This window comes from Haemaphysalis longicornis, unplaced genomic scaffold, assembly GCF_048455015.1.
Source record: "Haemaphysalis longicornis isolate Haplotype H1 unplaced genomic scaffold, Haemaphysalis longicornis Haplotype H1 scaffold_1, whole genome shotgun sequence".
NCBI lineage: Eukaryota > Metazoa > Arthropoda > Arachnida > Ixodida > Ixodidae > Haemaphysalis > Haemaphysalis longicornis.
The window spans coordinates 449,080,080-449,094,910 of record NW_027526203.1 but is presented as its reverse complement, the minus strand read 5'-3'; the positions used below and the strand labels follow the sequence as shown (position 1 = coordinate 449,094,910).

The window sequence follows — 14,831 nt, the reverse complement described above, 5'->3', positions numbered from 1 at the left end:
GCGGAACACTGTTCCAAATACCTTCTAAGAAATCGCCGCAAGTGGGCTTCACCCCAACAATTTAGAACGGACAGTCAGCGCGACCAAATGTGCGAATTTCGCGAATGACGAAGCCCGGCATGCGATTAGAGCCCAAAGGAGAATCTGCGCTGAGACAACAGTGCAAGGCGTGCACAGGCGCTGTTGTCCCAGTGCAAATTCTGCTGTTTACTCTAACACACGCTCAGCATCGCCATTCGCGTAATTCGCACATTTGGTCGCGCTGACTGATCGTTCTAAATCGTTGGGGTGAAGCCCACTTGCGGCAATTTCTTAGAGTGTACCATACTTTGAGTCCGAGAACAATATATCTCGATGAAACAAGACGTTAATGAAGGTTTGGTTCATGTTTCAAGCTCTTATTAATTATGAAGTTCTCCCAATGTCGGCAGTGGAAATTACAAATTTTTCTCCGGCTCATATCATCTAGAAACTTGCACATCTGAAATATAAGGAATGTAATTTTACGCTTCCTATTCTTCAACTAGGAGCTTTGAACATTCGAACGTTTCAAGTAGACCAAGAAGCAAGGAACAATCCTTTTTACATTCTTAAATTGAGCGTCAAACAGCACAAATATTTTTAAGTATTCAAAAATTTTATTTCCTCAAGAGCACGAAGAGGCAGGCTGGGACTAAAGGCTACAAAAGCCTGACAGAGGACCCAGCCCCCTTTGTTACAGTGCAATGAATAAGCAAAATTGACAAGCTGAAAAATCTAGTGTTTGAAGAAAAAAATATTAGCAACATGTAGAGCACCAAGCTACTTTTTAAACAGAAGCTTCAAGCTACTAATTGGCAGTTTTGTTATAACATAACAAAACTGTCAATTTTAAGAAGAAAAAATTATTATATTGTAGCTAATTTTGATAGGCCGAAGCTAAACTAAAATTTCGTACCAGTGGGCTAAAACACAGCTCAAATATATTAAACCTTTTAGCCCATATGCGTACTAAATTCAGTCTGACTTTCTGTTTTTGATGGTATAACAAATTGATGTTCCTAGATCCTGTACCAGCTATCTGCGCCTTTCGTTTCGGTCGTCCGTAATTACATACACAGAAGTGCCCTAAAATTCAGGCACGTGAAAGCGTGTTCAAGTTTGTAGCACATTGTGCAGTTTACAAGCCACCGACAGCCAAACAAATAAGCATGAACGAATTGCATTGCGTTTGCGTCCCCCATAAAGAGTCAACATTCAATGAACAAGCAGCTTATAATATACCGTGTTGCCTTAAGTGTGTGCAACGCTTGTAAGAATACGCGTCATGGTAATGTGTGAGTCCCATACGGCGCAGTACGTATACTTTATTTTTTCAGAACAATAGAGATAAATTTCATAAAATTCTGTAGCATTCCAATAGCGCGAACAAAATTAGCCGGGAAAGGTGTGTTTCTTTGAGAAATACAACGAGAAAATCTCGCATTTGTTATTATTATTTTTAAAATTTTTAGTGCGGACACACACCTCCCTTTAACCTTTCTGGAACTCTGCCTTTAACCAGATCCGAAGTGCATATTTGTGCATACTCTTGCACTAAGCAGCTTGTCTTCGCTCATGTTCAATGTAGATACATGATCCAGTTGAAGGGCCAGTCATCCAGTCATTCCGGCCCTAATAAAGAAAAAAATGGTTAATTAATGCACATGATGTACAATGTACACGTTACTCCGAGATTATTTTTTTTTTTTTGCACCACTCCGGCAATCATGAGGAACGCTGTACGTTTTTACTTTATACCGACAACATAACATGCTCTGAACGCCGTCATGCCGCCGAGAGGAATAAATTAAGTCTGCACACTTGTATCGCTCAAAGGGGACCCATGCTTACGTGACACACAGACGCCTACAGGATTTATGAATAAAATCGGAAGCGCCAGAACGATTCTCATTACCTCAACAATCGCTTGCATTAAACCGCCCCCTCGAGGAGAGCAAGCGTGACAAATCGTAGTGCTGCGCGATAGCAAGCAGGTAGCATATAAGAACGCTCCACCGCCACGGTAGCGTGCGAAAACGCAATAGAGCCAAACCAACGGTGCGTAACGAAAGTCTTGGCCGCGAGCCTCCATTGCACGCTCGTCACTTCGCTTGAAAATGAGCTTCAATGGGGTTCTTAGCCTGAAACTATATTGCTTTGCTTGACCACAAACACGACGAGGTGATTTCTGGCGGCACGTAGCACCAGCGCTAAAGCACGGCTAAAGCATTAGTTTCCAAGCAAGAAACCGCACACCACCTATACCTTTCATGTCGGCAGTTAATCGGTGCTCTCCACTGCATACCAGTTGCTGCAACGCTGACGTCCGCTTGAGATGTCAAGCAATACCGGCACATCCTATGGATAGACAAGGCAGCGCAAGGATCCGTTGGTTAATTTCTCCATAGCCGTTTCAACACGAAGCCAACAGTCTTGCTGCTGCACGTCTCATCGCACGCCGCAATGTCCTCCAAATCACTCCACCAAAGCCAAATTACTCCTAGCCGGCGCCGCATGCCTCCGCGCCGCTGTAAATAGTGCGGCCAGGGCACACTTCGAACGTTCCCCGTTCCCTCTGGTCGCGTACGAAGCACAAGATGCGTTGAACGCTGGCGTGAATAAACCGATAAAAAAAAAAAAAAAACGTTGCTTGAAATGGGTATATGGAACACGAGAAACGTAAACTGATATTAAAGGGAACGAAACTGTGTGGAACTCAGGGCTTACAAGCGCTGAACCACATAGATTGGGAATGTTCCGCATAAACAAAGCAATTACAACGAAAAGAAAACACTCGTTCCATATAGAACCATCTGATCCACTCAAAATCTTCTTGGGACTGGTAAAAACAAACGGAACGACAGCTCTATGCGCAACTTAAATGGGACTTAAATGGAACCAGATTAAGAGTGCAGTAGTCGTTAGACACATGGGATTTGATTATTTAGGTAGTCGAAATTTAATATGTCACTCAAATCGCCAAAATGATTTATATTAGCATTCGCGACACGCACGATGTCCTATATATTTTCGACAAAAATAATGTGGTGTACACGCATACTTTACCAAAATTGCACAAATAGGACTTCTCTGTGAATACATATATATGTATAGTGAAGAGCAGCGCAAGGTTCTTGCAGTATTTAAAGCGTATTGGAGCGAACTTGTGCTCCCCAAGCAACTCTACAATCAAGCGTTTAGAGATTTGACGGATATTGGCACGTGAACCCCATTCTTCGTAATATGAATCCACGTCAAATTTCTAAAGGATCATCCGTGTTACTTTTGGAACCCAACAATTCGTCTCTTATGCTCCTTGTGTCGGAGTTCCGTTCCAGTTTTTGCGTATTCACTATGTTTTAGACCCGCCGCGGTGGCTCAGTGGCTAAGGCGTTGCGCTGCTGAGCACAAGGTCGCGGGTTCGACTCCCGGCCGCGGCGGCCGCTTTTCTGATGGAGGCGAAAAGCAAAAACGCCCGTGTGTACGAGATTTCGGCGCACGATAAAGATCCCCAGGTGGTCAAAATTAATCCGGAGCCCTCCACTACGGCGCGCCTCATCGCCTGCGTTGCGTCGGCGCGTTAAACCCCAGAATCAATCAATCATCATCAATCAATCAATCACTCACTATGTTTTAGCGATCAACATCAGGGAAGATCATCATAATCATCATCAACAGCCTACTCCGCCCCACTGCAGGGCGAAGGCCTCTCCCAATGACCTCCAACCACTCCCTCCTGTCCTGCGCCGCTGGAGTCCACTGTTGGCCACCGAATTTTCCTATTTCATCCCTCCATCGTGCACCCATCCCCTTCTTCTAGACTCATCTCTTGGTATGCACTCTGTCACCGTAATTGTCCACCTGTAGTAGTAGTAGTAGTACTAGTAGTAGTAGTAAACTTTATTCACAACAAAGTTAAGGGGAGGGGGTAGAGTTAAGGGTGGAATCCCATTTCCAGGACTCCAGTGGCGAAAGCCCCAGCTTGGCTCTTTCCAGCAGTTCTCGTCCACCGGTTGTTGGTTCGTCTCACTACATGGCCAGCCCGAGTCAACTTCTTTTTCTTCGCTTCGCTCTTTTTCATCATCTACTCGAGTTTGTTCCCTGATGCAGGAAGCTCGTTTCTTTTCCCTAAGTGTTACGGCTATCATTATACTGATCCCCGAAAAATCAAAGAAAATAATAACTTTATGCTGCAGAGGTAACTACGATTCAATCGAGCAACGAATAAGCAGTGCCAAGTGGGTAGATGCACCGCCATTGCAGCGAAACCCCGTTAACGAACTATACAAAGCTGCCAATAGGTTTCTCGGCTTGAAGATTCCCTCCCCTACGCACTACAGTGGCCTTTACTAACCGACTCTTACAGATGTGTTTTCGTAAGAATAGTAAGTACGCTTTATTTTTGTCAACAGAAAAAAATAAAAAAATAATCTGCCAGAAGTGGGGTTCGAACCCACGCCCTCTCGCGAGGACCAGAGCTTAAATCTGGCGCCTTAGACCACTCGGCCATCCTGGCTCACGAGCACTCGCGCTGAGGAACATTAATATGACATGGCAGCCATAATGGCGCCTCAAATTAAGTAATAGTGGAGGGAAATCTGGCGCTAGTGCTTAGTTAGGCGAGTCGTACTTGGGAGGGTGGCTAAGGTGGCTCGTGTACCGCTGAGAAGTGTTCCTTTTTTACTTCACATGAGTGGCGAGCAAGCTCAAAAGTTGCCTGTGGCTGCAAGAATGCAATGTACGACCTCTCCCTTCTGAATAAATTCATTCATTCAAAGACTGTTTAAAGTTGGTTTCATAACATTAAAACTCAATCCTTGTTATTCGGTCAATCAACGAAATAACCCACCCTTCCTCAGAATTTTGTAATTTATTAGAAAATAGAAACGAACTGAAACAAAATTGATTTGGTTTGATTTGACTCCTCAAAACTACCACAGAGCACATAACAATAAAATACGTTCCCGTCATCAAAATAACTGAACAAAAATCATCACCATGACTTCAACGCTGAAATGACCCGGCAACAAATATAATGTACTACATTGGTAGCTAAACCAGTTTGTACCGTTTGGCACAAACTACACTGCAAAAAAAGGGAAGTTTCAGCTTTCTTGTTACTATAACCCTCACTCCCACACCCCTTTTCCTCGCTTTACCTAGCATATTTCTGCCCCCCCCCCCCCACACCAATAAAAAAATTGGTCTATGTCCATCTGTCTGTCTGTCTGTCTGTCTGTCTGTCTGTCTGTCTGTCTGTCTGTCTGTCTGTCTGTCTGTCTGTCTGTCTGTCTTCTTTTATTCAGCAGTATTACGTACCAGATTCGCAACTTCAGTTCCCCAAAATCTCACGCGTTGCTTTTTTTCTGCAATAAAAAACGCGGCCAATAACCGGCCTCACTTCTGCAACCTTAAAGGGGTCCTGAAAGGCTTTTTGAGCCACTAAATGAACTAGCGCCATCGTTAGGTTGGGTGGTCAACGTCATCTGTGCCAAGTCTAACATTTCTACGTGCAGCGGAAAGCTGACACTTTCGTTGCAAAGTTTGTTGCCGCGTTCTCACCCTTTCCTGCGTGTTTTTGGGCTCCGCCATCTTCCCGCATGTACGTAATCGGTTATCCCAAGTGCGCGCCACGAAGCAGAAATCTTGCAATTGGACAGCTTTTTCCCTCACTTCTGTGCGGCGAATAGAAGCGTCGTCTGCTCAGCGTCGGCGAGTCGCGGCGTCGCCTTCGGTTAATTAGGCCGACGCGACTACGACACGACTGCGACGCCGACTTCCGAGCTGGCAGACCGCCTTGTCACACGATGCCGACGGCGAAACGCGAATCCGTCAGCCGATCGAAAGTCCGCATGGTGTGACTGGCTCGCTCACCAAAGAAGCCGACAATACCGAACGGTTGCCGGGAATCTATCGAGAAGCGAAAACTGCGCCTCGATAACATTCGTGCCGTAACGAATGCGGCTCTGTTCTGTTAGTTCCTAGAGTGTAATAAACATAGTGAGGTCCATGAAGTTCGCACACCTCAACACATGCGAACCGTATTTCGGCTTACGAAGCTTCGGTCGTTCGCTTTGGCGACAATTCGCCTCCCGGAGTTGCTAACTGCATTTTCGTCTGCGGCCAGCAACGCTTGTAGAAAATATAAGCTCAGTTAAGAGCAGGAGAGGAGTATACGGGAGGTTTATTAGTTAATAAGGAATCAATAGCAACCAAAGTTTCTAGGGTGAAGCGGAAAACAAAAGCACGGCGAGCACTATTCCCGCATGCAGTGTGAAACAAACCAGAAATCTTTGAAATCAGGTAGAAAATATTGAGGTGACACATAGGGTAGGTCTCAATGTAGTATACAGGTTATTTCGACGTAATCTTCGGTCTTTTCCTGGCGCACTGGACTGAAGGCGCGCGCTCACTCAATCAAATTCGCGGGTTCAAATCGCGCCAGGGTGTCTTTTTTTCTGCCTTCTAAGTAGCATGGTTTGAGAATCGTATTCGCGAATCCAAAACAAAACTTTTTGGTTGAACTGCGGAACTGCCACATCAAACGTCAATGCATCGTTTAAGTCATAGGCACGATTTGTTCAGTTTTAAACTAGTGCTTTGTATATATAAAAAGGCAATTGCACTTTCAGAGGACGAAATACTGATGTGTGTATTTTGCAAAATTGGTATGTCTTTATATAGCGTCAATGTAGTTTCCTCCCATCCACTTAAACAATCCTCAAGGTAGGCTTGGGGGGAATATATATGGCCGCGGCCGGCAACCAAACCCCCCACATATCGCAACTGGCAGCACACAGAACGTAAAGCAATGAACGAACAGCTTTTATAGAGAGAAGAGGGGCTCCACCTCCAGCCCATCAGGAGAAGAAGTGAGGTCGGAATAATTATTTTGTGTAACCATACGCACAGTCGAACAAGGAGGCAGGCGCGCACGGCCCCAAGATACTCTTCCGAGACCGCTCGTAATATCTGTTACGGTTTACTTGCCCAGTGGTTGATAAACACAGGGTCGCGTAGAAGTTTCCCGAAAAGTAAGGGGGGAAGGAGGGGGAAATGGAATGCACGACGCACTGTAAAAAAAAGTCCCTGTGTCGTACCGTGCAACCCTTCGACTGCCTTTTGTTACGGTTACAAATGTTTAGAAGCGATCGGAATAACATAATGGAATATACAACTGCGTTTGTACGGGCGTGCATGACGTCACCACAATACGACCAAGGTCGACATTGGCGCGAACGAGCGGCCAGTTAGGCAATATGTAAACCGACGTCGGTTTGGAACGCATGTATGGGCTCACTGTAACAAATTTTGAGGCGTGTCGTCGCGAACGCGCTGTGACAGGGTCGTCCTCTTTTCGCGTGATCTTTCGGCGTGGTGTGGAAGCGTAAAAGGTCCCGCCCCATTCCTTGTATCAGCTTTTCCAGCCGTGAACGGAGTGCAGGATTCATAAGCAGAATGATAAAAAAACGGCACATACAGAGCTCGGAGAGTCAGACGCGTCCCAGAGCGATGCTGCGGCGCAGAATGTCGCATGCAGTAGCAGACGACGCCCGCAACCGGATGTTTTTGACGTCACCGAGAAGCGAGACATCATGGGCAGTCACTCTCGAGCGTGCGAGGAGGTTGGGCAAAAGGAGGGAGAATCGCGACGCGGGCGAAAATGCGGTTTTGATTTCAATAGCTCCACTAATACTCATCACTTTAACAAAATTCTTGAAGGAGGTGATTACTAGGACATTGATTCACCTAAAAATACCAACACCCATGTATCGGCAAAACGCCTTTCAGTTAATGTTAATGAATGAAAAATTTTATTTAGCCCAGGATTGGGCTAGGCAAGGTGCTAAGATCCCGCCACGGCTGACTTTATATTAGAACTTGGCGGCGGTAATAAAAATAATCAGGTTTCTGAGGTTAACTTCATATATTTACAAAAAAAAAAGAACACAAAGAGCCTTACCAGTGTCATAGTGTCCTTTATTTGTAACATGTACGAAAACAGGAATGCTGCTTTTGAAAACGACTTACATACCGTTATTTTGTGATGCATGCAAGCAGTGCGGCAGTGTAAAATTGCTGAGTTATATTTACTTGTACATTTCTCTTGTAACCCCATAGTTGTTCCATGTTCTTCAAGGTGTCTACGGTGTACAGTGCAACTACTGGTTCATCTTCTGGTTTTGACACCATCAGGACAGACGTGTATTGCAAGGGAGATAAATTCTCTTTCGCGATGTGTGCTTGCATGTGGTTATTGTTTGGCGACAATCTGTTAGCATTAATGTTGGCACCTTTTTTTAATTTGAGGAGAAAACAAGGTATTGGTGTCTCCTTGTGTTTCAAGAAGCGCTGCATTCAAGCTTACTCGGCGGCGCTTTAAAGGAGCCATGAAGAGAAAACACAAGTTTGGTTCATTCGAAAGATTGCCTCGTTAGAGCCATAATGACACCACTTATAACGCAAACTTCGCTCAAATAAGCTACATAATTAGGAAAAACGGGAATGGTCATGCGACCCACCAGCTCATTTCCCGCAACAGAACCTATGCCGTCACATGGGCTAAGCTCTGCGATTGGCGGAGGCCGGCAAAAGCAAACGCATGTTAGGCAGGGCTTACAGTTTGCATAACGAGCTAAATGCCCGTGAAACATACTGCACATTCTTTTTATGACAAAGAACGGTGGAGTAAACGGTTGAAGTTCCGAACGAACACGCAAGCGTGTGCGCCAATGCGTACGAAACAACCGCCTGGCCGAGCTCGACATCTCGCCGTCGCGCAGACGAATTTTCGGGTTCGAGGCGCTCTGACCTTGGAGGAAAAATGCCGTAAACACCGCGCATTGACGCTCGTATCTTTCTCGTCGAAGCAGAGAGCTCGCGCGAACGGCTTTCCATACACGACACCGGCCAACTGGCATAAGCGATACTGCTACTGAAGTTGAACTATTATTAACCGTAATAAAAATACGGCACATACGTACCAGTCTGTATTCGTCCGTGGCGACGGCGCTGACGAGGCAGCGGTGCCGACGGCAGGGCGTTCGTCTGTTGTGGCTATCGCGGAATGGTCGCTTTCCCGTCCACCGCGTATCCCACAACTCTTGCCGCTCGTGCACTTAGAAGCGTTGAGCGTTCAAGTGGTGTGAGGTTGTTAAATGCAAGCCCGAGCTCCTCGGCGAGAGTTTTGTTCTCCGGATCAGGCGATTCCATGACTAGGGCTGCGGGTGCACTAGGTTTTACTAGCATTTTTAAAATGGCCGCCGTCTCGGTCGACTCCCGCGTGTGGGTGCTATATGGAGTCGACATACTAAGTATCTGTTTCATGGACCGGCCCGTGTGACACCATTGCTCACGTCACCAAATGTGCAATTTTAGCGGGAGATTTAAAATTTTGGCTTAAATTGCCTTATTTCTCAGTGAATAAAGCATCATTTGCTTCCGGGAAAGCGCTTGGGGTACTATGAAACACCTAATCTTTCGAATAAAACAAACTTTTGTTTTCTCTTCATGGCTCCTTTAAGACAATTGACTGATTGTAGGTTTTAACGCGCCGACGCAACGCAGGCGATGAGGCGCGCCGTAGTGGAGGGCTCCGGCTTAATTTTGACCACCTGGGGATCTTTAACGTGCGCCGAAATCTCGTACACACGGGCGTTTTTGCTTTTCGCCTCCATCAGAAAAGCGGCCGCCGCGGCCGGGAATGCTTTAAGACACACGCTCAAGCCTCCCCCTCAAGGCAGTGCGGATTGATCTTTCGCCTTTTAAGACAACAATGTGTGCACTGAGGCCTGAATACATAAACTGTCGCGACGCGCATTTCAATCTGTAGAATGGTTTTCAGACACCCGCCGCAATGCTGCGTGGCTATTGCGGCGTGCTGTTGAACCCAAGCTTCGATCACAGCAGCGGTTTTTCTGATGGAGGCGAAAAACAAAAACGGCCGTGTGTCGAGATTGCGACACACGTGAATGATACACTAATGAACTAAATTATTTCCGCTAACGCTCCACTGCGGTTCAAGTTTGCAACTTTGACGCACTAAGCCTGAAGTTTTGAAATTTTTAAAAATTCCGAATTTCCGAAACTGAAGGCAGGCGCTCGCCAGAATGTAACATATGACAAAACCATGAAATCATTAAAGCATTAGGCAATTGAAAGTATCCCTTGGAAATTTGAAGGAGGCCAGCAATCCAGTTGTCCATAATATAAATTGCGTCTGCAGTCTCTAAATGAGCTGCCGGGCCATGCCTGTCTTGTTTCGGAGTTCCGTTTCAACAGGAATTTGGTTCCCACCTGTGGTGTCGTCGTGGAACGTTCGCTTACTGCGCGGCTTTCTGGCTATCACCAATCTGCTCTGGTTCGTATTGGCAAGGAAAATGCAAGGGCAGCGAAGACAGCGCGCTAACAGCGATCCCGAGGAATCGCGCAGTAAAATTAAGTCGTGTTTACAAAGGAATGCGGGGCTTAAAAAGAGAAAACGAGGACGAGGCGAGTGCACGGCCCACACGAGCGGCTATTCCTATTCGCTTCGTCTCCGTTTGTGCCAACGTGGTTTCCTCAATACAACAAGCATTTACCAACGAGCCGACATCAGCACCCATGGGCTTAAAACCGAGCCTTATGCTTTGGCAGTGTTTTGTAACAAAATCGCCACCTGCGCCTGAATTACGCGAATTGAGCGAGTTCGGTAACTCGATATGTATGAACACTTTTGTTCTCCACACACAATGGAGGATTTTCGCTTAAATGTTTGTTTAAAGAAGATCTGCTCAATTTCCTTGAAAAAGGCGCGAGATTATAGAAAAACTGTCGAGTTGGACGATATTCCGAATTATGTGAGTTTCATTTAACGAGTTTTTATCGGAGTTAACTTTCGTGCGCTTTTCCTGCCAAAGTAATCATTTTTACCTGCAATTAACTATGACTTGTTCGAGCCTAATTAAAACGTATACAAGAGATGTTCGGCTTTTACATCCTGTGGTGGTTGTCCTCCCTTTCGTCCCTTTGCACACGAGGTTTGTATACGTTTTCATGACATGCCAACTAGCCCAACATTCAAATTTGTTCGAGCCCCATGCTTCAAAATTAAACGCGTCTACTTGGAGCAAACATCAGTTTTGTGGTTATGTTCGATGTTTCCTGTCTTAAACGCGCGCGTGCACCGCTGCCCAAAAGTGTGCGCGCAGCCGTCAATGTCCGACCGTCGTCCCCCCACTGTGCCTTATGACCAATGACCGATAACGAGCAGCAGAGGGTCAATAAACCCTTTTCCCCGGCAAGGTCGTGTCCCACTAGTGTAGACAAAACGATCTACCCTAATGACTCGGCGGCCGGGGCGGCGAGGGTTCCGTAAATGGGGCTTGCCAATGGGACTCTCAATTAGTGGCCAGGTAAAGGGTTCTTTTCGGCGCACGACGTCGACGTCGCGGGGTCGTCGCACGCCTTTGAAGCACCGCGAGCCGGTCAGGTGCAGCGGCCGGCACCTCTTTGCCGCCGCTCATTACAGCCTCCGAAAAGGCAGAGCGCGCCGCGGCCGGGCCCCGCCATGAAAGCGGCGGCGGGGACACTTCTGCTGAGGCTGCGGAGGAGTGCGCGAAGCGCCATTGGCCGGCCGCGGGGGGGTCACGTGACTGGCGCGGCGCACGCCATTCGTCGGCGGCGTGCAGTTCGCGCGGCAGAAAAACGTGCCGGCCGCGAGAGGTGGCCACAGAGATCGAAAGTATGCACAGCGACGCCACGACGACCGCCCTGCCGCCGGCTCCGTCCGACCAGGGCCTGCTGAGCGCAGGCCTGACGCCCCGCGGGGCCGCCTTCAGCATCGAGGCCCTGCTAGGCTTGGGACCGGCGTCGCCGGACTCCTCGACACCCACGGCCTCGTCCTGCCCGGAGAGCTGTCCCGAGGGCCGCCGGAAAGCCGACGGGCCGTGCACGGGGGGCGGCGGCCGCCGCCACAGCTCGGAGCCGCGGCCGAAGCGCGTCCGCACCATCTTCACCGCCGACCAGCTGGAGCGGCTCGAGGCCGAGTTCGAGCGGCAGCAGTACATGGTGGGACCCGAGCGGCTGTACCTGGCCGCCGCCCTGCGACTGACCGAGGCCCAAGTCAAGGTGTGGTTCCAGAACCGGCGCATCAAGTGGCGCAAGCAGCACCTGGACATGCAACGGCTCGCGCACGCCGCCTCCAAGCTGCCGCCGCTGTGAACACCCGTGAGAGACTCCCGCTGTACATAAGAGTGTTTATCTGCAGAGCGCGACCCGAGGGACGCTTTTTTTAACCAGTGGCCGCCCCCTTTCCCCTGTACATACCACGCCCGGCCCAATAAATTGCTCTTGAGAAATGACCCCTTCGTGTGCTGCCCTCTCCGGCTCGGGGCGCCTTCTCTGCAACGCAGTTCTGCCAAGGGGTACAGCCCTCTTGCCGCAGCCACGTTGTATCGAGGCGGCGCTCCGAGTTTGCACCGTGGCTACCGTTAGGTTGACGTTTGCCGTTCCCTTGTATTTTCATGTTTCTCTTATCGCAAGGAGCTGTTGTAAACGTGCCGTTCAATGTAAAGACGTCCAGTCGTACTCGCGTCATTCATTCCCTACGTAGTGCGGTTACGTTTGATGGACGCTGCGTGAGGTATACAAAGTTCAGCTAATTTGTTTATACCAACTCTCTCCGCAGGATTGTCGTTCTCCGTCCCACCTTCTGTAAAATGTTACTTGTGAACTTGGTCAGATTTTAAGGACAGCCTTTTACCCAGTTCACTGTTGATTTTTGCCACAGCGACTGTAGTCCTCTCACGCGGAGCACTGGATACCAACACGCTGGAATTCACCGGTGCCCATCTTCGGGCTTATTTCTGACCCAGGTAATATTTCGGCAGTAATTTTTTGATGTGTCGGGAATTCAGCTTAACTCTGTTCGCTGAAGCCTACGTTTTTTAGTGAACTTAAAGCTAGGGGGTGTAGTGTGAGGCCAAAAATGAACTTCCATGCATGCCAACTGCATTTAAGCGAAGATTTTTAGTGTTCTCACTGACGGCGTCTGCAACGCGAAAACGCGGGTGAAGTGAAAGAAAGGAACGCTTTCCTGTAGCCGGAATCAAACCTGGGTCCCTCGCGTTGTGAAGCCGGCGTCTGTCCGATCGCTCCATTTCGATATGGTCGAAACTCAGTCCAAACTCAGACGACAACCAAAGAATCCGTCACGAGAAAGCATCGCGTTCAACCATCGCCGTCGTTAGACGGAGGGGTGCATTGTTTTTGTACGTTATACGCAAATGAGGGCGAAAGCAAACAATCGAGCACGTTGATAACCCCGGGAGGTCTAAATTGATTTGTGACCCTTCACTGTATACGACACAACTCAGAGGCCAGGTGTTTCTTCCGTGCGTAACACAACCAATTCATTTGTTTATTTGAACTGATCCCCTTTCTATAATTGGAGCAAGGATGATCGGGTCATCTCTCGGTCAATTCAACTAACTGCAGCCAATTGGTGACGTGTGAAACAGGATCGTTTAACGAAGTGTCAGTGCACACGCATCAAAATACTATAGCAGTCACTTTCAATCTTAAAGAAATCTGCAGCTTAAATTCATGCGAGCGCGCAATTTCAGTCTCAGCTGAGACTCAGCTGTAATTCCTCGTTAATATGGACGTATCCGTTTACGTGAAAAACCGTCCATTACGACGAATCAAGCTTAGGAACAAACACTGAGGGAAATACACGCATTGCAGAGATGCTAAAAGCTCTTCGCCTCCAAATTTGTTATTTCTTTTTTGTTGCTGAGCGGGAAGGGCCGTCTGCTTTAGTTTTGCACCTGTCCCCATCGTTTGCGTCGTTAAACTGTCCACACATGCCTTTTATGGATTCTTTTCGTATGTTTTTGAGCTGGAACCCGTAAAAAGAATCCCTCCCCGTTCGGTGCGCAGGTATTATGCCGAAAAAGGCAAGGACGATATGAATTCTATAGGTGCAGGCTGGGAGGGACCTCTGCATTTCGCTCATTTTCTACTTGCGCTTATTTATCGATATCCGAATTGCAAGGTAGCCAACGATATAGTGAATTCCGGATGCACACGGTGAGCGGCGCCGTCTACTAATCTCTCTCTCTCTCTCTCTCTCTCTCTCTCTCTCTCTCTCTCTCTCTCTCTCTCTCTCTCTCTCTCTCTCTCTCTCTCTCTCTCTCTCTCTCTCTCTCTCTCTCTCTCTCTGTTTGGGCGCGTGCACGCAGACCGGTTGGCGCAATCACAAAATTTGCCATAAAACGTCCGTCCGCAGTGCGAAGCGGGTTTGTATATTCGCGGAGCATAAATGCATTTCACAGACTTGTTGTTGAAAAAAATTCGTCCCTGTTGTGGGATGTCCATATCAACGAGACGCGAGTGTAGGCAGGATTGAGACTGAGCCGCGCTTACTTCGTACACGAACTTACACGGATATATCAGTGAATGCGGGGATACTACGTATTATGCACAAGCAAATGTTCAGCCAGAAGTGCTTTTGACTTTGTGGGCCCGAGGGTATGTTACTGATATGGAGTCCCGTACCCGGAACTGTATATGGCAGTCCGGTGCCACGACCCCCTTTTAACGTTGTGAATAGCTACGTTTTTTTTTTTTACTTCGAGCCAAAACACAAACCCCATCTAAAAATGGCGGGGAAACGTGCAAACAGGCGCTAGAAATACTGCACTTGCGTTTCTTTTGCTGTGTGTGACTTCAAAAAATCGACTTCGCCCAACGTTTATAGATACTTTTTTGTTGACTTCGCCTGCCCACTCCGTGCGTGTAGCCAATAGTGTAATCCTTGTGTCTTTCCC

General features: G+C 47.8%; 1 protein-coding gene and 1 non-coding gene across 2 annotated transcripts; one reads left to right on the top strand and one right to left on the bottom strand.

Annotated features, from left to right (window-relative positions):
- Positions 1-4,453: 4,453 nt before the first annotated feature.
- Positions 4,454-4,537, bottom strand: Trnal-uaa (transfer RNA leucine (anticodon UAA)). The gene has a single exon. It is a non-coding gene; the product is annotated as a tRNA-Leu (tRNA).
- Positions 4,538-11,660: 7,123 nt separating this feature from the next.
- On the top strand, positions 11,661-12,257 carry LOC144173237 (homeobox protein Hmx-like). Its single transcript, XM_077701735.1, has one exon. It carries the CDS (start codon positions 11,746-11,748, stop codon positions 12,220-12,222), a length of 477 nt encoding a protein of 158 aa, XP_077557861.1. The 5' UTR covers positions 11,661-11,745; the 3' UTR covers positions 12,223-12,257.
- Positions 12,258-14,831: the final 2,574 nt, after the last annotated feature.